Here is a 23,392-nt window from a genome sequence, read left to right on the forward strand (position 1 = left end):
TTGAGGTCAAGAGTTCAAGACCAGCCTGGACAAGATCCCATCTTTACAAAACCACCATCACCACCCCAACAATATATTAGTTGGGCATGGTGGTGCACATCTATAGTCCCAGCTACTCAGGAGGCTGAGGTGAGAGGACTGCTTGAGCCTAGGAGTTCTAGGTTACAGTGAGCTATGATGGTACCACTGCCTGGGTGACAGAGTGAGACTCCATCTCAAGGGAAAAAAAAGAGAAAGATGAGAATTAAAACAACAGTGGATAGACTGTTTTAAAATAAACTTTATTTGAGACAAGGTCTTGGTCTGTTGCCCAGGCTGAGTGCAGCGGTGCAATCATAGCTCACTGTAGCCTCCACCTCCTAGGCTCAAGCAATCCTCCCACCTCAGCCCCAACCAGCTGAGGCTACAGGAATGCACCACCACATCCAGCTAATTTTTAATTTTTTTGGCAGATACAGGATTTCACTATGTTGCCCAGCCTGATCTTGAACTCTTGGACTGAAGTGATCCTCTCACCTCAGCCTCCCAAAGTGCTGAGATTACAGATGTGAGCCACTGCAGCTGGCCTAAAAAAAACTTAAAATTTTAAGTTTTGTATATTTTCTTCTAGATCATTTTTTATTGTGGTAAATATACATTTACCATTTAACCATCCTTTCTTTTGAGATGGAGTCTTGCTCTATCACCCAGGCTGGAATGTGCAGTGGCACAATCTCGACTCACTGCAACCTCTCCCTCCCAAGTTCAAGCAATTCTTGTGCCTGTTTCCTGAGTAGCTGGGATTACAGGTGTGCACCACCATGCCTGGCTAATTTTTGCATTTTTAGTAGAGACGGGGTTTCACCATGTTGGCCAGGCTGGTCTCAAACTCCTGACTTCAGGTGATCTGCCTGCCTCAGCCTCCCAAAGTGCTAGGATTACAGGTGTGAGGCACTGTGTCCTGCCCATTTAACTATTCTTAATTATCTAATTCAGTAACATTAAGTACACTAACAACATTACACAACCATCTCCTTTCCCAGGAATTTTTCACCATCCCAAATAAAACCTTTGTACCCATTAAACAATTAACTTCTCACCCCACCCCACCCTACAACCTCTATTCTACTTTCTTCTGTCTCAGTGAAATTTTCTATTCTAGGTACTTCATATAAGTGGAATCATATATTTGTCCCTGTGTGTCTAGCTTATTTCACCTGGCATGTTTTCAAGGTTTCATCCATGATGTAGTTTGTTAGAATTTCCTTCCTTTTAATGGTGGAATAATACTCTTCTATGGTAGTATGCATACACATTTTGTTCATCCATTCATCTGTTCACACACACTTGGGTTGTTTCCACTTCTTGGTTATTTTGGATATTGTGAATGCTGCTGCTATGAATATTGGTGTATAAATATCTGTTCGAATTCTTACTTTCAATTCTTTTGGGTATACACCTAGCAGTGGAATTGCTGGATCACAATGTAATCCTATGTTTAACTTTTCTGGAACTGCCAAACTGTTTTCCACAGCAACTGCACCATTTTACGTTCCCACCATTGTTGCACAAGGGTTCCAATTTCCCCACATCCTCATCAACACTTGTTATTTTGCATCTTTTCACATGCTTACTGGCCACTTGCATATCTTTATTGGAGAAATGTCTATTCAAGTCCTTTGCCCATTTTTTGTGTGTGAGATGGAGTCTGACACTGTTGCCCAGGCTGGAGTGCAGTGGCATGATCTCAGCTCACTGCAACCTCTGCCTCCGAGGTTTAGCCTCTCAAGTAGCTGGGAATTACAGGCTCCTGGCACCATGCCAGGCTGATGTTTTGTATTTTTAGTAGAGACAGGGGTTTCACCATGTTGATCAGGCTGGTCATGAACCCTTTGCCCATTTTCAAATTGGGTAATTTTGTTGTTCTAAGAGTTCATACATTCTGAATATTAATCCCTTACCAGATACATGATTTACAAATATGTTTTCCCATGGTGGGTTGTCTTTTCACTCCCTTGATAGTGTCTTTGGAAGCACAAAAGTTTCTAATCTTTTGTTGTTGTTACCAGCAATCCCTGAGAGACTTCCAAAACTTTCTAACTTTGGCCAGGCATGGTGGGTTCACAGCTGTAATCCCAGCAGTTCGGGAGGCCAAGGCAGGTGGATCACATGAACCCAAGAGTTTGAGACCAACCTGGGCAACATAGCAAAACCTCATCTCTATAAAACAAATAAAAATAAAATAAAGTTTCTAATTTTGACGAAGTCAAACATCTTATTTTGAAACAATTTTAGATTTACAGAAAAGTTCAAAGACAATAGAGTCCCTGTATACCCTTCACCCAGCTTCCCCTAATATTAACGAAACTAGGGCACATTTGTCAAAACTAAAGAATTAAATAAACTACAAACTGTATTAGGAGTCCATCAATTTTCTCACTAATATCCTTTTTCTGATCCAAGATTTAATCCTAAATATCACATTACATTTAAGTGTCATGTTCCCTCAGTCTCCTCTGGCCTGTGAAGGTTTATCAGTCTGTCCTTGTTTGTTTTCAATGACCTGAACAGTTTTGAAGAGTACTGGTCAGGTATTTGTAGAATGCCCTTTAACTGGTTTTGTTTGATGCGTTCTCATAGTTAGACTTGAGATTATGTTTTTTTTTTTTAATTTTTGGCAAAGCATACAACAGAAGTGAATTAGTGAGATGTCCTTCTGATCATATCACAGAAGAGAGTACACGATAACAACACAACTTTTGTCTGGTGATGTTAACCATGATCACCTGGTTAAAGTGGTACCTGCCAGGTTTCTCCCCTGTAAAATTTCTCTTTCCATACTCTATTCTTTTTTTTTCTTTTTTTTTTTTTGAGACGGAGTCTTACTCTGTCACCAGGCAGCTCACCGCAACCTCCAACTCCTGGGTTCAAGCGATTCTCCTGCCTCAGGCTCCCGAGTAGCTGGGATTACAGGCACGCACCACCATGCCCAGCTACTTTTTGTATTTTCAGTAGAGACGGGGTTTACCCATGTTGGCCAGGATGGTCTTGATCTCCTGACCTCATGATCTGCCCGCCTTGGCCTCCCAAAGTACTGGTATTACAGGTGTAAGCCACCCTGCTGGGCCTCCATATTCTATTTTTCAGAGGTTAGTCTCTAAGACCAGCCCACACTCAAAAGGAGGGTAATTCAGCTCTACCTCCTGGAAGAGGGAGTATCTACATTATTTGGAATTATATAAAAATTATTTATAATAACTTAAACAATATACTATACAATAATCACTATTAGTTAGAATTATTCTGTAAGGAAGATTTGTGATAGAACATTTTTAACCTGACAGATTTACAACAGTCCAATGTTTGAAAACAAACAGCAAGGCTGTATGGAAAATGCACTTTCATATTGCTGGTAGGAATTAAAAATGGAATAATCCTTATGGAGAAGAATTTGGCAATAGCTGACAAAACTAAAAATCTACATACCCTTTAACCCACAGTTCTACTTCTGGGAATTTAAAATATACATATACTTGAACATGTACAAAAAAGTTACTCACTGTAGCACTGCTTAAAAAAAGCAAAGGATAAGCCAGGTGCAGTGGCTCATGCCCATAATCCCAGCACTCTGGGAGGCTGAGGTGGGTGGATCGCTTAAGCCTGGGAGTTTAAGACCAGCCTGGGCAACATGGCAAAACCCTATCTCTACCAAAAAAACCAAAAATTAGTCAGGTGCAGTGGTGCATGCTTATAGTCCCAGCTACTTGGGAGACTGAGGCAGAAGAATCACTTAAGGCCAGGAGGTCAAGGATGAAGTGAGCCATGATTGCACCACAGCACTCTAGCCTGGAGGACAAAGCAAGACCCTCTCTCTCAAAAAAAGAAAAAAAAAAAGAAACAGTTTACAAGAGTCAGGAAGATTCTGTTAAAAAAAAAAAAAAACTAACAAGGGAAGAGTAGCTGTAGCAAATATTAAAACATTATAAAGGTAAATGAATTAAAACATGAATGGATTGATCAGTGAAACAGAATAGAATCTACAGCATACAAAAACACACATGGAAATTCAGAGTAACCCAAAAGTTATATTTCAAACTAACAAGGGTAAAATGAATTAGTCAATCAATAATAGTTGTAATAACTATCTGGCCCAGGAATCAGCAAACTACAGCCAGTGGACCAAATCCAGTCTCCTTAAATAAAGTTTTAGTAGAGGCCAAGTGTAGTGGCTCACATCTGTAATCCTAGCACTTTGGAAGGCCATGGCAGGAGTAACCCTTGAGCTCCAGACCCAGCCTGGGTAACAGCAGTCAGACCTCATCTCTACTAAAAAAAAAAAAAAAAAAAAAAAAAAAAGGCCGGACACAGTGGGTCATGCCTGTAATCCCAACATTTTGGGAGGCCGAGGCAGATGAATCACTTGAGGTCAGGAGTTCGAGACCAGCCTGGCTAACATGGTGAAACCCCATCTCTACTAAAAATACAAAAAATTAACCGGGCGTGGTGGCGCATGCCTGTAGTCCCAGCTACTCAGGAGGCTGAGGCACGAGAATCACTTGGACCTGGGAGGTGGAGGTTGCAGAGAGCCAAGATCCTGCCATTGCACTCCAGCCTGGGTTACAGATCGAGACTCTGTCTCCCTCAAAAGAAAAGAAATTAGCTGTGTGTGAAGCTGAGGTGGGAGGATCCCCTGAGCCAGAGAGATAGAGGCTGCAGTGAGCTCTGATCATGCCACTGCATTCCAGCCAGCCAGGGCAACACAAGGAGACTCTGTTTCAAAAAATAAGTTAAATAAATAAATAAATAAATAAAAGTTTTACTGGAACACAGCTATATTCATTCCTTTATAAGTTATCAGTGACTGTTTTCAGTTTAGTTGCAACAGAGGCAGTCTTGGAATGCCAAAAATATTTATTTACTATCTGACCCTTTACAGAAAAAAGTGTGTTGCCCCTTAAGAAAACAAAGTTGTTTATCTACCTCACTTCTTCTGCCAAATAAATTCTGGATGGGTGAAAACTTAAATCCCCAAATAGAAACCATAAAAATATTAAAGCAATCTCTCTCTCAAAAAAAAAAAAAAAATCTTGAAACTGCTTTCTCGTCTGGCTGAACTACTTTGCATTCCGAATGCATATAAGCATTCTTTTCTTGCAGCCTCGCCAACATCTGTTCTTATTTTTTTAACTTTTTAATAACTGCCATCTGACTGGCATGAGATGATGTCTCATTGTGGTTTTGATTTGCATTTCTCTGATTAGTGATGTTGAGCATTTTTTCATGTTTGTTGGCCACTTGTATGTTCTTTTGAGAAGTATCTGTTCATGTCCTTTGCCCATTTTTTAATTGGATTTTTAACTTTTTGACTGTTGATTTAACTTCCTTGTAAATTCTGGATATTAGACGTTTGTCAGAGGTGTAGGTTGTGAACATTTTCTCTCTTATTTTGTAGGCTGTCCATTTACTCTGTTGGTAGTTTCTTTTGCTGTGCAGCAGCTCTTTAATTAGGTCCAACTTGTCAATTTTTGGTTTTGTTGCAATTGCTTGTGGAGACTTAGCCATAAATTCTTTGCCAAATCCTGTATCAAGAAGGGCATCTCTTCTAGGATTTTTTTTTTGAGACAGAGTTTAGCTCTTGTTGCCCAGGCTGGAGTGCCATGGCACAATCTCGGCTCACAGCAACCTCCGCCTGCTGTGTTCAAGCAATTCTCCTGCCTCAGCCTTCCGAGTAGCTGGGATTACAGGCATGTACCACCACACCCAGTTAACTTTGTATTTTTAGTAGAGATGGGGTTTCTCCATATTGGTGAGGATGGTCTCAAACTCTCGACCTCAGGTGATCCGCCTGCCTTGGCCTCTCCCAAAGTGCTGGGATTACAGGCGTGAGCCACCGTGCCCAGCCTTCTTCTAGGATTTTTATAGTCTGAAGTCTTACATTTAAATCTTTAATCCATCTTAATTTTTGTATACGGTGAGAGATAAGGGTCCGATTTGATTCTTCTGCATATGGCTAGCCACCTACCCCAGCACCACTTATTGAACAGGAAGTCCTTTCCCCTTTGCTTACTTTTGTCGATTTTGTCAAAGATCAGATGGTTCTATGTGTGCGGATTTCTGTGTTCTCTACTCTGTTCTACTGGTTTTTGTGTCTGTTTTTGCACCAGGACCATGCTATTTTGATTATCATAGTCTCATAGACTATTATCATAGTCTCAAACTTTGAAGTTTGGCAATGTGATGCCTCTGGCTTAGTTCTTTTTGCTTAGGATTGCTTTGGCTATTCGACCCAGCAATCCTGCTACTGGGTATATACCCAAAGGAAAATAATTCATTCTATCACATGCACCCATATGTTCACTGCAGCACTATTTTTTGTTTTTGAGATGGAGTTTCACTCTTGTTGCCCAGCTGGAGTGCAATGGCGCAATCTTGACTTACCACAACCTCTGCCTCCCGGGTTCAAACGATTCTCCTGCCTCAGCCTCCTGAGTAGCTGGGATTACAGGCATGCACCACCATGCCCAGCTAATTTTGTATTGTTAGTAGAAGCAGGGTTTCTCCATGTTGGTCAGGCTGGTCTCGAACTCCTGACCTCAGGTGATCCACTGGCTTTGGCCTCCCAAAGTGTTAGGATTACAGGCATGAGCTACCGCACCCGGCCACTGCAGCACCATTCACAATAGCAAGGACGTGGAATCAGCCTGAATGCCTATCAACAGTAGATTGAATAAAGAAAAATGTGGTACATATATACCATGGAATACTATGCAGCCATAAAAAAGACAAAATCATGTCCTTCATGGCCATATCGATGGAGCTGGAGGCTGTTATTCTAAGCCACCTACTACAAAAACAAAAAACTAAATACTGTATGTATTTAAATATTGAATGGGAGTTAAATGTTGAATGCACATGAATGTAAATATTGGAACGTCACACATTGGGGATCACTAGACCAGGAAGGCAGTAAGGGGGGCGTGGGCTGAAGAACCATCTGTTGAGATCTAAGCTTACTGCTTGGGTGATGGAATTAATGAAGCCCCAAGCCTCAGTGTCATGCAATCTACCCATGTAAAAAACCTGTATGGGCTGGGTGCGGTGGCTCACTCCTGTAATCCCAGCACTTTGGGAGGCTGAGGGGGCAGATCACTGAGGTCAGGAGCTTGAGACCAGCCTGGGCAACATGGTGAAACCTCATCTCTACTAAAAATACAAAAATTAGCTGGGCATGGTGGCGTGCATTCGTAGTCCCGGCTACTGGGGAGGGTGAAGCATGAGAATTGCTTGATCCTGGGAGGTGGAGGTTACAGTAAGCCGATCACGCCACTGCATTTCAGCCTGGGCGAGAGTGAAACTGTGTCTGAAACAACAACAACAACCACCACCACCACCACCACCTGTACGTGGGCCACGGGCTCCAGCTGGGTGGCCAGGATACCAGGCTGAAGAGGAAGTGGTGGTTGTGGCAGCGGAACTGAACAACTCGGCCCCACACCCCAAGCCCGTTCCATGTCCCTGCCGCCAGGAAGTGCCCACATGCTCACAGCACACGCTGGCCAACGGACTCAGCCTGTGGGCAATTTCCTCCAGACATAGGGTCTGTGCCTGAGGAGGAAGATGCAGACTTTTCAGAAAGGGAAGAGAGTTGGCTACTGGCTCAGTGAGAAGAAAATCAAGAAGCTCAATTTCCAGGCCTTAGCGGAGCAGTGCTGGAAGTGAGGGATAGAAGTCATACAGCTAAATCTTAGCCAGCCAGTGGTGGAGCAGGGACCCCTGGATGTCATAATTCACAAGTTGAACGTCATCCTTGAAGTCGACCAGAATGACAGCCAGTACCTGGAGCTCGTGCAAAGGTTTCAGGAGTACATCGATGCCCACCCTGAGACCATCATCCTGGACCCCTTCCCTGACATTAGAACCCTGCTCGACAACTCCAAGTCCTGCAAGCTCATCTGGAAGATTGAGGTCTACATGGAAGATGACAGGATCTGCTCACTGCCCTTCATGGAGGTCACGAGCCTGTGCAGGGATGACACCATGTGGCTACTGGAGAACGGCCTGGGTTTCCCGTTCATTTGCAAAACCAGAGTGGCAACGGCACCAACTCTCATGAGATGGCTATTGGGTTCAACCAGGAGGGCCTGAACGGCATCCAGCCACCCTGTGTGGTCCAGAATTTCATCAACCACAACACTGTTCTGTACAAGGTGTTTGTGGTTGGTGAGTCCTACACCATGGTCCAGAGGCCCTTGCTCAAGAACTTCTCCATGGGCACAATGTAACCACAAGTCCATCTTCTTCAATAGCCACAATGTGTCAAAGCTGGAGTCATCATCCGTCCTGACGGAGCTGGACAAGATTGACGGGTCTGGTCTGTTCGAGTGCAGCCAAGCAATGAGGTCATCCGGGAGCTCTCCAGGGCCCTGCAGCAAGCGCTGGGCGTATGACTGTTCAGCATCGACATTGTCATCAACAACCAGATGGGGCAGCATGCCATCATCGACATGAATGCCTTCCCAGGATACGAGGGCATGAGCGAGTTTTTCACAGACTTCCAGAACCACATCGCTGAAGTCTTGCAAGTCCAGAGCACAGCCATGGCAGCCACGGGGTATGTGGCCCCACTGAGGCACAGCAAGCTCCTGGCCAAGCCAGAGGGCAGCCTGGCAGGCAAGCGGACATGCAGCACCAGCCCCGGCTGCTGCAGCAACATGATAGGCCAGGACGCACCCTGGAAGACCGAGGCCGACGCAGGTGGTACTGCCAAAATGCCACACCAGAAACTCAGCTGCACCACCCGTGTGTTGCCCAGCTTCCAGCAGCACTGTGTGGCCTCCCTGGCCACTAAGGCCTCCTCCAGTAGCCATGGAGCCAGGATCCAGAGGGACAGTGCGGGGCACACAGCACACCCACTAGGCCAACAGCTCCCAATGGCGATGCTACTGCTAAGAATCCCCAATGATCTGATTTTTAAAAAATTTTTCACCTGCTTTTCTGATGTCATGATCTGACTGAGGGGTGGGGAAAGATGGAAGAGAGTACCAAGTGGTCCAGCCTTGGGGAAAACGGCTATCCCACATGATTCCTGCTGTACAGACCTCTTCACTGAGTTTAAAAAAACAAAACAAAAAACTGCCGGGCGTGGTGGTTCATGCCTATAATCCCAGCATACTGGGAAGCCAAGGTGGGCGAATTACCTGAGGTCAGGAGTTCAAGACTAGCCTGGGCAGCATGGTGAAACCCCATCTCTACGAATAATACAAAAACTAGCCAAGCGTAGTGGCATGCACCTGTAATCCCAGCTACTCAGGAGGCTGAGGTAGAACTGTTTGAACCCAGGAGGCGGAGGTTGCAGTGAGCTGAGATTGTGCCACTGCACTCCAGTCTGGGGCAGACAACAGTGAAACTGCCTGAAAAGAAAAAAAGAAAAACGAAAAACACCTGTATGTGTACCCTTTAATCTATAATAACAATTGAACTAAAGGCGGGTGGATCACCTGAGGTCAGGAGTTTGAGACCAGCCTGGCCAACATGGTAAAACCCCGTCTCTACTAAAAATACAAAAATTAGCCGAGTGTAGCAGCAGGTGCCTGTAATCCCAGCTGCTTGGGAAGCTGAGGCAGAATCACCTGAACTTGGGAGGTGAAGGTTGCAGTGAGCCGAGATCGTGCCACTGCACTCCAGCCTGGGTGACAAGAGCGAGACTTAGTTTCAAAAAAAAAAGAAAACATAAGAAAAAAATTTATCACCTTTAGAGTGAGGAAAAGTCTTCCTCAGCAAGACAAATCCCAGCAGTCATTAAAAGAAAAGAATAAATCTAGCTTTGTAAAAATTATAAATCTCTTTAGAGTGTAAAAAATATGAGAAACCTAGAAATCAACATGTAATAAAGCAAGTATGGTACAAAGGGACAGGGACTCCCGTCAATAGTAAAATCTAGTGGGCTGGGCATATGGCTCACGCCTGTAATCCCAGCACTTTGGGAAGCCAAGGCGGGTGGATCACCTGAGGTCGGGAGTTTGAGACCAGCCTGACCAACATGGAGAAACCCCATCTCTACTAAAAATACAAAATTAGCTGGGCATGGCGGCACATGCCTGTAGTCCCAGCTACTCGGGCAGGAGAATCGCTTAAACCTAGAAGGCGGAGGTTGCAGTGAGCCGAGATCGCGCCATTGCACTCCAGCCTGGGCAACGAGAGCAAAACTCCGTCTCAAAAAAAAAAAAAAAAATCTATGGTGGATGGATATATATGGTGTTAATTGTAAAACTCTTTCGACTTTGCTACATGCTTGAAATGTCACACTAAAATATGGAAAACACCATAATGATTAGCAACAAATGGGGTAAATATCTCTTAAACATGTTTCCAAACATTTTGGTTGATTTCCATTTTTTTAAACAATTTATGCATGTATTCATTGAATAAATATTAACCTAACATTTTACTATACATCAAGTACTGTTCTAGGTGCTGGGGATACTGCTGTGAACAAAATGAAGTCCCTATCCTCATCAACTCAGCTTGGAACCCAAATTGTTTCTCTTTTTTTTTTTAGGGCGTCTCGCACTGTCCCCCAGGCTGGAGTGCAGTGGCGCAATCTCGTCTCACTGCAACTTCCGCCTCCTGGGTTCAAGAGAGTCTCCTGCCCTAGCCTGCCGAGTAGCTGGGATTATAGACGCCTGCCACCACGCCCAGCTAATTTTTTGTATTTTTAGTAGAGACAGGGTTTCACCATGTTGGCCTGGTCTCAAACTGCTGACCTCGTGATTCACCCGCCTCAGCCTCTCAAAGTGCTGGGATTACAGGTGTGACCCACCACGCTTGGCCCCAAATTGTTTCCTTACAATAAACGCCTAGACAAGAAATCACTGTCAGTGGTATGAGTATCTTTAAGATTCTTGATATAATCAATTTGAACTCTAGTCATCAAAATTCAAGAACATCAAAATTCAAGTCATCAAAATTCAGCGTGGTGGCTCATGTCTGTAATCCCAGCACTTTGGGAGGCCAAGGCGAGTGGATCACCTGAGGTTGGGAGTTCAAGACCAGCCTGGCCAACATGATGAAACCTCTCTCTACTAAAAATACAAAAATGAGTCGGGCATGGTGGCATGCGCCTATAATCCCAGCTACTTAGGAAGCTGAGGCATGAGAATCATTTGAGCCTGGGAGACAGAGGTTGCAGTAACCCAAGATCTTGCCACTGCACTCCAGCCTGAGTGACAGAGTGAGGCTGTCTCCAAAAAAAGAAAGAAAAAAAACAGAAAAAATTTCAAGAACTATACAGATAGGCCGGGCACGGTAGCTCACGCCTGTAATACCAGCACTTTGGGAGGCCGAGGCAGGTAGATCATGAGGTCAAGAGATCGAGACCATCCTGGCCAACATGGTGAAACCCTGTCTCTACTAAAAATACAAAAAATTAGCCCAGCATGGTGGCACATGCCTGTAATCCCAGCTACTTGGGAGGCTGAGGCAGGAGAATCGCTTGAACCCAGGAGGCAGAGGTTGTGGTGAGCCGAGAATGTGCCATTACACTCCAGCCTGGGCAACAAGAATGAAAAAAAAGAACTGTACAGATATGAATAAATTTATAAATTTTCAGATGAAATTATCCTAAACTCTCTTAACATCCAAGATCCAGACCAAATAAATTCAGGTATTGAACTCAGGAAGGGAACATATTTGGATAGAGAGGAATACTTTTAACTGGCCACCAGAGCACTCCAAAGGCATACATACCCCTTTTATAAAGCATTTCTAGGATGCTGGACTGAATCACCATATATGAGGATCTTCACAAAATGAGTATATTTCTAAAAAATATAAAATGCTAAAATTGGCAGAAGAGATGAAATGGTAATCAAAAACCAGCTCCAGATGCTTTTTTAAAAATTATTTTATTTTTTCAGACAAGGTCTCTGTCACTGAGGCTGGAGTGCAGTGCCATAATCACCACAGCCCCAATCTCCCAGACTCAGGTGATTCTCCTGCCTCAGCTTCCTAAGTAGCTAGAACTATAGGCACCTGCTACCATGCCCAGCTAATTTTTGTATTTTTAGTAGAAACACAGAGTTCTGCCATATTGCCCAGGATGGTTTTGAGCTCCTGGGTTCAAGCGATTCACCTGCCTTGGCCCACTGCGCCCAGCCTCCAGATGCTTTTAAAGGCGAGTTGTACCAAGTTTTTCAAGGTACAGATAATTCCTATACAAATTTCTCCAATAAAGAGAGAAATCGCAAAGGCTGCCCACTTCATGTCATGAAGCTACCTTGATTCCAATGCCAGCTAAATACTGAAAATAAAATTATTAGCCAGGTGCGGTGGCTTATGTCTGTAATCCCAGCACTTTGGGAGGCCAAGGTGGGTGGATCACCCGAGGTCAGGAGTTCGAGACCAGCCTGGCCAACACGGTGAAACCCCATCTCTACTAAAAATACACACCAAAAATTAGCTGGGCATTGTGGCAGGTGCCTGTAATCCCAGCTACTCGGGAGACTGAGGCAGGAGTATCACTTGAACCTGGGAGGTGGAGATTGCAGTGAGCTGAGATTGCGCCACTATGCTTCAGCCTGGAGCAACAAGAGTGAAACTCCGTTTTTAAAAAAAAAAAAAAAAAAAAAAAAAGATTGGATTACTTCACTGATAAATACAGGTGTAGATATCCTAGATGATACAATAGCTAATAATATGTAACAAGGTTTTAAAAATATTCATAAATCACTTAAATAACATTTCTGCCAAAAACTCATGAGTAAGCATTAAAAAAATCCAAACTAAGAAACATTGTACAAAACAACTAACCTTAAAATATGCTTTCAATATAATCCATAGGTTCAGGAAAAAAAAAAAAGACAAGGTCACAAAAGACAAAGAATAACTGTTTCAGATTAAAGGAGACTATAAAGGAGCTCAATGCAGTACATGATCTTGGACTGGATCCTGGATTGGGGAAAACCAGCTATAAAAGACATTAAGAAGAGTGATAACATCTGAATATGGGCTTTATATATGATAAAAGTACTATATCATTGTTAAATTTCCTGATATTGGTTAAGTATATTGTGTTTATGGACGAGAACGCCTTTGTTCTTAGGATGTACATGCTGCCAGACTTAAAAGGTCACGTCTGCCACCAACTCAAACGATGAGGAAAAGACAATATGTGCGCGCACGCGCGCGTGTGTGTACACGTATGTAAAGATATAGTGATAGAGCAAATGTGGCAAAATATTTACAATTAGTAATTCTGAGTAGAGGATATATGGAAATTCATCATACTTTTTCTTGCAACCTTTCTGTAAATTTGAGATATTTTCAAAGTAAGAAGTCATAAACATATATACATATCACGATCAAGTGGGGTACAGCTCAAGAATACCGAGGATATAATTTAAGGCAATTCATGAAATTTTTATTTACTTATTTTTTTGAGACAAAGTCTCACTCTGTTGCCCAGGCTGGAGTGCAGTGACATGATCTTGGCTCACTGCAACCTCCACTTCCCAGGTTCAAGCAATTCTCATGCCTCAGCCTCCCCAGTAGCTGGGATTACAGGCATGCACTTCCACACCTGGCTGATTTTTGTATTTTTAGTAGAGATGGGGTTTCGCCACTTTGGCCAGGATGGTTTTCAACTCCTGGCCTCAAGCGATCCACCCACCTTCACCTCCCAAAGTGCTGCAATCCACCATGCCAGGCCACAATTTATGAAATTAATGGACAAAGGGAAAAAGGCACATGACTTTGACATTCAATACTTAACTTATGGTCAACCTTAGCAAACAAAGATTAGAGATTTTTCTTGATTTATTGAAGGATACATTCTAAAAACTTACTGCATGTATCATACTTAATGGAGAAACTTTAGACACATTCCCTTTTATTCCTCTCCCTTCTTCCTATTGTCTCAACTACCATGTGCTGAGGATGGCTACATAGAAGGGGCTGTCTATCAGCCGTAGATTAATTGCTCATCTGCATATTGCCTTTATGGTAAAGAAAAGTAAACTATCTTATCTAAGCCATTATTCTTTGGATTTTCTGCCACAACCAGCCAAAGTAAATCTTAATTTGTGCACCCAATATCGCTTATACTATTTAATATGGTACTAAAAGTCCTAGACAATGCTATAACTGAAGAAAAAGAAATAAAAAGTGACAGGATAGATTTGCATACAATGTGACCAACTACTTAGAAAGAACATCAGAATCAACAATGAAGTATTAGAAATAACAAGGGCATACAGCAGGGGCAACTTACAGAAATCATCAGCTTTCCTCTTCCCCAGCAAATACCAGCATGAAAAGTATTTTTTAAAAAATAAGATAATGGCCTGTAATCCCAGAACTTTGGGAGGCCAAGGCAGGTGGATCACTGGAGCCCAGGAGTTCAAGATCAGTCTGGGCAACATGGCAAGACCCCCATCTCTACAAAAAATTAGCTGGGCATGGTGGTGTGTGCCTGTAGTCCCAGCTACTTGGGAGGCTGAGGTAGGAAGATCACCTGAGCCTGGGGAGGTCGCCACTGCACTCAAGCCTGGGTGACAGAGCAAGACCCCGTCTTGAGAGAGGAAAAAAAAAAAAAGATAATGAAAATGACTGAAGTACCTAGGGATTACTTTAACAAAGAATACATAAGACCTGTATTTCCATTTATGAAAATGAAAGATTTTTATGCTCTTTACATGAATTTCAAAATATTCTCTACACAGGTCTTGGATGAGATGACTACTTACAAAGACAATTTTCCCCAAATTCACAGAGAAGTTCAGTGCAATATCAATCAAAATTCTTCTTGTTTTTGAGGGACTTTGATAAAACTTTTCATATAGAATAAAGCCCCACAAATGATTAAATCAACTTTGAAAAGTAAGTGCAAAGAAGCTATTAAGACATTCTATAAAGCCATAATAATAAAAACAGTAAGGTGCTTCCACAAGAATGTGCAAACAGACCAATGCAACAAATTACATCACTCAAGACAGATCCATGTATGTGAGGGAACCTGAAATCAGATAAGGTACCACAGATCAATAAAGAATGGACCGTTTAAGAGGTGGTACTGGAAAAACTGCCTACTATATGGAAGAAAATAAAACCAGAGCCTACCTTATGCCATATTCAAAAGTGGAGTCTAGACGGATTAAAAATCTAAATGCAGAAGGTAAAACTACAGATTAAAAGATAAGGCAAAAAAGGTAATGTTAGCACATCAAAATTAGTAACAGACATCTACTCTTAAGTGAATTAAGTAAAATGCAGTGGACATGCCCCATGATGCTCTTGCCAGCAATTAGAAACAAAGCAGTAACATACACATGGCAATACAGACAGATGTTAAAAATACAGCACTATTGGCCAGCTGCGGTGGCTCACGCCTGTAATCCCAGCATTTTGGGAGGCCAAGGCAGGAGGACTGCCTGAGCCCAGGAGTTTAAGACCAGCCTGGGCAACACAGAAAGACCCTCTCTCAAAAACAAAAAAATTTCCACACTGAGTAAAATACAAAGTTCAGGAAACAGAAAGAAGACTGTGGCACTATGCCATGTGTGCCAACTGAAAACACACTCAAAACGATACTTCATATTTTCATTTTCTATGAAAATGTATCCATATGATACATTTTCTGTGGCATGTATCAAGGAAGGATACATATCAAACACGACAGAGCAGTTACCCACAGGGGTGGGAATTGGGAATAAAAGTGAAAAAATAAACATGGCAAGAAGAAGCCTTGTGCTGACCTACGACAGAAACCTACCTTGAACTGGACAGTATGATGAACTCAAACCTCTGCACTTGAGGGCTTTTAGAAGTCAATGGTTTTACTTGGTAATAAAGTTTGAACAAAGTATGTATGTCAGCTAATCAAACTCAGAAATGGCCACAGGGCACTTCTAGTGAATACCATCCAAAAGCAAATGTCCTTCAAAAATCATTTCTTTTTTTTTTTTCTACATGCACTTAGGCATATTCAAAAAACATTCCCAATGAAAGTCAAGACTGAATAACACTAGGTGATGACCTTATCTCAAATTTGGGATCACTTTTCAGAAAACAAAATATTACAATTCTACGTTTTTAAAAGGGGTGGTGGTAGAGGAAACCCTTTGTAAGACATTTCAAAGATTATTTTCTCTCTTTTTATAAAGCTATTAACTCTTGACTCTTAATAGAGGCTTTCTGGGAGAGTTAGGTCTGCTTTTCTAGGCAATCTTCAAGTGTCATGGCTGGGTCACCTGCCTTGGAATCACCTGGCTGGTGAGGGATCACTGAATTTTACTCAGGATTTCTGAATTTTACCCAGTGTTCCAGCTATTCCTCGTTCATAGCAGAGTTGAAGAAATAACTGAGAGTATCCATTCCAAGTAAGTATCATGCCAACTGTAGCCCACACAGTCCCTGGAGTCTCCCACTATCTGACCTGGCTTGTTCCCTAGTGGTCCTGGGCAAATTCTGACTCTGATGGCGCCATTCCCACCCATCCCTTATACCCCAAGCTATAGCCCCAACCTCAACCGCTGCTGCTGCTGCTGCTGCTGCTGCTGCTGCTGCTGCTGCTGCTCCTGCTCCTCCTCCTCCTCCTCCTCCTCCTCCTCCTCCAGTGGCTGCCATCACCTTGCTAAATGGTACCACACAAACATATCAAGGTCGCCCAAGCTGGAAATCTGGGTGTCAGTATTGATTCCTCCCTTTCTCTTGATCCTTTCCCACCCTCACATCCAACCATGGTACCCACCCAAGCTGTTCTTAACCACCTGTAAACTGCATGGCCTCCCTATGACACCCTGAGTACTGAGAAGAATGTATCTCATGTCTCATTCATCACTGCATTCTCAGAGCCTAGCACAAGTCCTGGCTCCAACAGGTGCCAAATACCTGTCTGCTGAAAAGAAACCCATCTGCTATGCTGTTTCCTCTACCCAGAAGCCCCATCCTAGCACCTTCTTGGATCGATTCTCACATAGAGGCAAGCCTAGGCTGTTTGGAAGGCTGGCAACAGATAACTCACCGTCTTTCATACTCCATGTCCTGATAGGACCTTCGGGGGCTGCTGGGGCCCCTCCTCAGCCGCTGGCTCCGTTTCACTTCCCAGCCACCCCCGCTGCTGCTACCATGATCTGCCAGCCTGGGTGATTCTTCCTGCAGGGACTCTGGGAGAGTGAAGGGAAGAAAGGGGTCAAAGCAGTTGGGACAGAGAGGGCCTCCTTGAGAAACACTGTTGTCAAGGCTCTCCGCCTTGTCTTCCAGATCCCAGCACTCCTGTGCATCATAACGTGAAGGTACTGCATACTTGGCCTGCTCCTTCCTTTCCTCACAAACATGAGGCTAGAACCCACTGCCCTAGAAAACAACAAGGCCTTCAGCAGACAGAGGGCATCTTAGAGAAAGACCTGGCAAGGCCACACACAGTGTGATCAGGGCTTTGCCACCTGAGACAGGTAGACAAATTCAAGCCTGGGAATGCATCCCAGGGTAGGGGTAGGGGACTCTCAGTGCTGAAAGTCTTGCTGACATTCAGCACATCAGGCAAGATCTAACAACAATGGGGACCCCACGCATGCACCAGGCTCCTTCCATGGGCCCCAAGGTACCATCTAATCCTCCCAAGAAGCTGCTGGCTGCCCCCTTTAAGGAAGCAAAAGACAATGAAAGGCTCTTGGGGGTGTGTGTGAAGGGGGTAACTTGGCAACGAGACAGCTGCCACCTCCCTGGGCTCCTGGCCAACACAGCCTTGGCCCTCACACAGCAAATGGCTCAGCCCTGAGCCCTGTCTCTTATGTGCAGCAAGGTCCCAAGGTGATTCTCTCCCCAGGGCTCAAGCCTATTTTCCACAGGCAAAAGGGGCCCTTTTGGAGGCTGTTCTGAACCACTGTGCTCTACTGGGATGGAGCAGCAGCCACTTCATCCAACCCTCAGGGCTATGGTGAGAACTTAGGGAGTCCTGAGAACCGTGTGACCCAGCCAGAGGTCAGGATGAATCCCAGATCTTCGGGCCCCACCCTATGAATATGAATCAGGTAAAGCTAGGCAATAATAGCACCTGCCCAACTCTAGGTTGCTGCCACACCTTTGCTCTATGCACGCACACACACACACACACACTCCAATTTTCTCTTCCTCCTCAAGCCACAGGGAACCTGAGTTACCTGCTCCCAGGTGGGCAAGAGTTAGAATCACACCAGAGGCACTGGCGGCTGAGAGCCAGATACAAAAACCCTCAAGAGACTCTGGCAAAGGGGCCAGAGTCACACAGTAACATCTACCACAGCCAAGGGCCAGTCACAGACACGAGCCTCAAATAACTACGGGCCCACATCACAGAAGGAACCCACAGTAAGGGCCACAATTACACACACTGGGTCCCCTTTCCATGGATGAGCATCAGTGTCACAAATATGAACTCCCCGAACTCCCCAAAAGAAGCGGCAATGAGTCACACACACATTCCCTGAATCCCCCTCTCCACCCAATAAGAGGGTTTGGGCCAGTCACAAGACAGTCGTCCCCCCAGCCCCGCCCCATGGATAAGGACCAGAGTCACAGACACACACCCCCCACCAAGGGTAAAGACCAGAGTCACATCCTCCCTCCAATCCTCCAGGGAAAGAGACCAGAACCACAGAGCATTTCCCCATGGACCAATACCCACCAGAGTTAACACAGAGCAGCATCCCTCTCCCATGCACAAACTCAAAGTCGCAGACAACCGCTTCCCCACGAAGAAACTTCGGTGTAGCCAACACAGTGATCCACAGCAGCCCACTCCCATCCGTCCCTCCCTTCCCCCAACCCGCGTGCACCCAGCCAGTGTCCCAGTCGCGCACGCGCCTTTGCTCACACCAAAAAAAAAAAAAAAAACCCACCCCCTCCCGGGTTAAGACATTGCACGAACCCCTCCGTTCCACGCATCCCCCCGGCCCGAAGTCCGCCCTCGCGCCTCCTCTACGTCCCCGCCCCGGGCCCCTTACCTCCGCCCCCACGACCAGCGTCGACGCTCACCTTCTCGGCCCGGGCTGTCAAGGGAGGGCTCCCAGACATCACCTCGGCCCGCCGCCACCTCCTCCAACTCTCCCAGCTCAGCCGGAGCTGGAGCGCGCAACAACCAAGTCCGAGGCTGCAGGCAGATTGCGAGGAGGGGAGAAGCGCCAAGCGCGCTGCCCTCCCAGGGAAACTCACTGCCGCCTACTGCCAGCCGGCCACAGTCATCAGCTCAAAATGGCGACGACGAGAAGGGAGTCGGCGCTCCGACCACCATCCACCTACTAAGGAAGCGCGCTCTGGCCAGACCCGGCGATTGGTCGCTGCCCGCCAGGGGCCAGCCCTGGCCTCCTCTGATTGGCAAGCGCTTGCCACCTCCTCACACCCGGGCGAACGCGCCCCTAGTCGCGAAAAGGAGTAGCTATTGGCCAATCTGGCAGGGCCTGCTTTTTAGAAGCCTGACTTCCTTTGAAGATGAAAGACTAGCGGAAGCTCCACCTCTTTCCCCAAAGGGCGAGGGAACTCTTTGGGCGATTGGCTGAGAAATGTATCACCCCAAATGTCACCGATTTCTTCCTATCCAGGAAGTTAGCAGACCCATCAATAAGAAATTTCTCAGCCTGGCCGAAAGAGTGAGAGAATGGTTGGCCTCACAAAGCCATGACAACTGGAGGCAAAGAGGGTTGTTCTACGCCCCGCCTCATTGGAAAACAAAATCAGATCTGGGACCTATTAAGCGGACGGGGGCGGAGCGACAATTGTCGCGCTCGCACTCACTGCAGCTGCGCACAGTCGCATTTCCGTCTCCGCTCCTGAGCCCCTGCAGCAGCATCTGTCATGGCGGCTGGGCTGTTAGGTTTGACTGCTCGCCGTCTTTGGGCGGCAGCGGCGACGCGAGGGCTCCTAGCCGCCCGCGTCCGCTGGGAATCCACCTTCTCCAGGACTGTGGCCGCCCCACCCGCTGCGGTGGGAAAGCGGCCCCCGGAACCGACTGTGGAATGGCAAGAGGACCCAGAACCCGAGGACGAAAACTTTTATGAGACGGTGAGAGGGAGGGGAAAACGGAACGCCGAAGGGGTCAATCCGGGAGCGACAGTTGGGGTGCTGTAGAGGACGTTCTTAGTCAGTAGAGGACTGCGTGGCCGACGAAAGAAGACTTGGGAATTTTGCCTACTTTGTGTTCCTCCTTTGTCTCTCGGTATCTTCGTTCCAGGGCCAGAGACAGGATTGGTTTTATTTTGCAGAAAGAAACCACACCTCATGTGGACAGCAGTCAAAACACATTAGAAGCAATGTAGTACAACAACGATTGTACTAAACACTGATATGGCAGTTGCTCGTTGCCGTCTGCGTTCCTTTTTTTTTTTCTTAGAGACGAGATCTCGCTATGTTGCCCGGGCTTGTCTCGAACTCCTGGGCTCAAGCGATCCTCCCGCCTTGGCCTCCCAAGGTGCTGGGGTTACAGGTGTGAGCCACTGCTCCGGCCCCTGTCTGTGTTCTAAACACTCTACGTGGATTAACTCATCTTATCCTCAAAACAACCCCGTTTCGAGGTAGGCACTATTATTATACTCATCCTACAGACGAGGAAACTGAAACACAGCGATGTTAAGTGGATTGCCCAAGCTCACCTAACTAAATACATGGTGGAAGTGGAACTGTTATTTGAATTTAGGACTGCCAGATCTGCTGTGCTGTATTAATAGCAGATGCTGTGAAATCAGGCAGCACTGACGGTTACCCACCCATGTGATCTTGGGAAAGTAGCATAACCGGTTGGTGCCTCAGTTTCTTTGTCTGTAAGATGGGAACAGTAATAAGACACCTTCGAAAAAATAAGACACCCCACCTGCCTCATGTAATTAAATGAGTAAAAATGGTCAGAACAGCAGTTGGCATTTCGTAAGTATGTACTCAGCACTAGAACGTGTGTGTTATTACCATGTTTCACCTCACTGCGATATTGTGAGGTTTGTCTATATGAAAAGACTGGCACATAATAAGTACTTCATCAATACTAACCTCTGGTTAAGGGGCTTGGATATATAGGATGCGTTTTCATTCTGCAAATATGTATTGAGGGCCTGCTGTATGCCAGGCTCAGTTCAGGGCACTGGGGATACAGCAGCGTGGAAATCAGACAAAGCACATGCTCTCATAGAGCTTACATGATAGTGGGGAAGACAGAAAATAAACACATAAAATATTAGAAAACAATACAGAATAGTATAATAGATAATATAATGTGATACAGAGAATGGGGAAGGTGTGGTGTGCTACTTTGGTAAACACAGGCTAAAAAGAGACACAGAAGGAAGAAAGGATGTGAAGACAAAGTTAAGCAGGATAAGTGGATAGAGAGTGACTTGGGTGTAGCGGGCTGTTTCATTAGGTTGAGTCATAAGAAATTGCCCATATTCAACCATTCATGACCTATAAAAATAGCAGTTTCCTATGCTTCAACTTTGATAGTGAAAGACAAGGTAACTAGGGAGTGCCTCCTGAAGGAAGTGGTGATGAATCTAAAACTTTGAATGAGGAGACAGATCAAGCCATGACTAGAGCTGGAAGAAAGGCTTTCCAGGCAGAGAGAGCAGCAAGTGCAGCGGTCCTGCGGTGGGAAAGAGTTTGACATGTCCTAAGAATGGAAACAGAGGAATCTAGTGAGAGAGGGGCGCGTGGAGACCCAAGTTATACAGGGCCAGAATAAGGCTTTGTGGGGCAGCAGGAAGCCCTTATTAACCTCTCTTTTTCCACAGAACCCAGACTCCCATGGTTATGACAAGGACCCCGTTATAGACCTCTGGAACATGCGAGTTGTCTTCTTCTTTGGTGTCTCCATCGTCCTGGTCCTTGGCAGCACCTTTGTTGCCTATCTGCCTGACAAGAGGTGCATGGGGTGTCCAAGAGTGTGGGATAGGTAGGGGGCAGAGGCAGGGGTGGAGGTTGAAGGGGACTCTGCCAGGAGTCTTGTTCCTGCACCATTGGGAATGGGGAGCTAGGATGAGGGATTGGTGTCCAGTGAGGCTCCCTCAAGTCTGCCCCTGCTATTGCCACCACCAGGATGGAACAATGGTCCCGCCGCGAAGCTGAGAGGCTTGTGAAATACCGAGAGGCCAATGGCCTTCCCATCTTGGAATCAAATTGCTTCGACCCCAGCAAGATCCAGCTGCCAGAGGATGACTAACCAGTTGCTGAGTGGGGCTCAAGAGGCACCGTCTTCCCCACCCCCTGCCTGCCATTCTGACCTCTTCTCAGAGTACCTAATTAAAGGGGCTGATTCAAAGGCCTTGAACCTGAAATAAAAAAAAGAAGGAAAAATAAATAGAGGCTGAAAGTCTGACTTGCTGGTGTTGATTGTATTGTGAAGGGGACATGGGGTGATGGTGTTGAAAGCTTTAAAAGGGCTGCTGCAGCCTTTCCTGGGTGTTCTGGTTATGTATTGCTGTGTAGCAAACACCTTAAAATGTAGTGGCTTAAAACCACGATTCAGTCTTCTCTTTCATGGCCCTGTGGGTTGGCTGGGCTCAGTAAGGTGGCCCTTCTTGTGGTCTCAGGTAGTTGCAGCTAGATGGTGGCTGGGGCTGGAGTCATCTGAAGGCTCAACTGGGCTGGGTGTCTAAGATGGCTTCTTCACTCACATGTCTGGCACTTCAGTCCTCTTCCATGTGGCCTCTCTCCAGCAGAATAGCCTAGTTTTTGTTTTGTTTTTTTTTTGTTTTGAGATGGAGTGTCGTTCTTGTCACCCAGGCTGGAGTGCAGTGGTGCAATCTCGGCTCACTGCAACCTTTGCCTCCCAGGTTGAAGCAGTTCTCCTGCCTTAGCTCCCGAGTAGCTAGGATTACAGGTGCCTGCCACCACGCCCAGCTAATTTTTGTATTTTTAGTAGAGACAAGGTTTTACCATGTTGGCCAGGCTAGTCTCAAACTCCTGACCTTAGGTGATCCACCTGCCTCAGACTCCCAAAGTGCTGGGATTATAGGCATGAGCCACCATGCCCAGCCTAACCTCAGCCTCTTACATGATGGCTTGGGGCTCCTCTGGATGGGAGTGTGGCACATGGGAAGAAATTGTTGGCAGCTATCTTTAAAGCCAGATCATCTCACTAGGACCTACTATGTTTGAAGAGAGGCCAGGGCGACCAGAGATTGAGGTGGAGAGTGAGTGCAGGGCTTTCTGTTGCTAAGGGTGGGTGTTTTGTCTCCCCTCCCTGTCCCCTCTGCTTCTCTCTGGGCTTTGGGGTTTGCCCCTGTCCTGTGTGTTGGTGAGTCTGGATGCCTGTTATTCCCTTCTGCCCCAAATCTGGATGATCTCTAACTCAAAATACGCATCTGTGTATGTGTGTGTGCACGTGTGTCTGTTTCTCCACTCACCCACCTTTCCTCACTTTGTCTTTCTGTGTCTTGAAATCAAGAGGTCTTTTCTC

The 23,392-nt window shown here is 45.6% G+C and overlaps 2 protein-coding genes and 1 pseudogene across 6 annotated transcripts in view; 2 read left to right on the top strand and 1 right to left on the bottom strand.

Moving 5' to 3' along the window:
* Positions 1–19,442, bottom strand: part of RBM10 (RNA binding motif protein 10) — a 39,295-nt gene extending 19,853 nt beyond the window's left edge. For 2 of the 5 annotated variants that reach the window (XM_012477390.2, XM_012477389.2), the window contains exons 1-2: positions 18,957–19,442; positions 16,997–17,138 (exon numbers count right to left, since the gene is read on the bottom strand). In XM_012477390.2, coding sequence (XP_012332813.1) covers positions 16,997–17,138; positions 18,957–19,026 — 212 coding nt within the window. In that variant the 5' untranslated portion in view covers positions 19,027–19,442. Of the gene's footprint in view, positions 1–16,996; positions 17,139–18,637; positions 18,708–18,956 lie in introns of those variants that run through there. The other 3 variants (XM_012477394.2, XM_012477393.2, XM_012477392.3) reach the window with 2 other exon arrangements.
* On the top strand, positions 7,597–8,990 carry LOC105734545 (inositol-tetrakisphosphate 1-kinase-like; annotated as a pseudogene).
* Positions 18,982–22,309, top strand: NDUFB11 (NADH:ubiquinone oxidoreductase subunit B11). The gene is made up of 3 exons (XM_012477395.2): positions 18,982–20,010; positions 21,726–21,856; positions 22,030–22,309. Exons 1-3 carry the CDS (start codon positions 19,804–19,806, stop codon positions 22,151–22,153), a joined length of 462 nt encoding a protein of 153 aa, XP_012332818.1. The 5' UTR covers positions 18,982–19,803; the 3' UTR covers positions 22,154–22,309.
* Positions 22,310–23,392: the final 1,083 nt, after the last annotated feature.

Source organism: Aotus nancymaae, unplaced genomic scaffold, assembly GCF_030222135.1.
Source record: "Aotus nancymaae isolate 86718 unplaced genomic scaffold, 86718_ANA_hifiasm-v0.15.2.pri h1tg000058l, whole genome shotgun sequence".
Lineage (NCBI taxonomy): Eukaryota > Metazoa > Chordata > Mammalia > Primates > Aotidae > Aotus > Aotus nancymaae.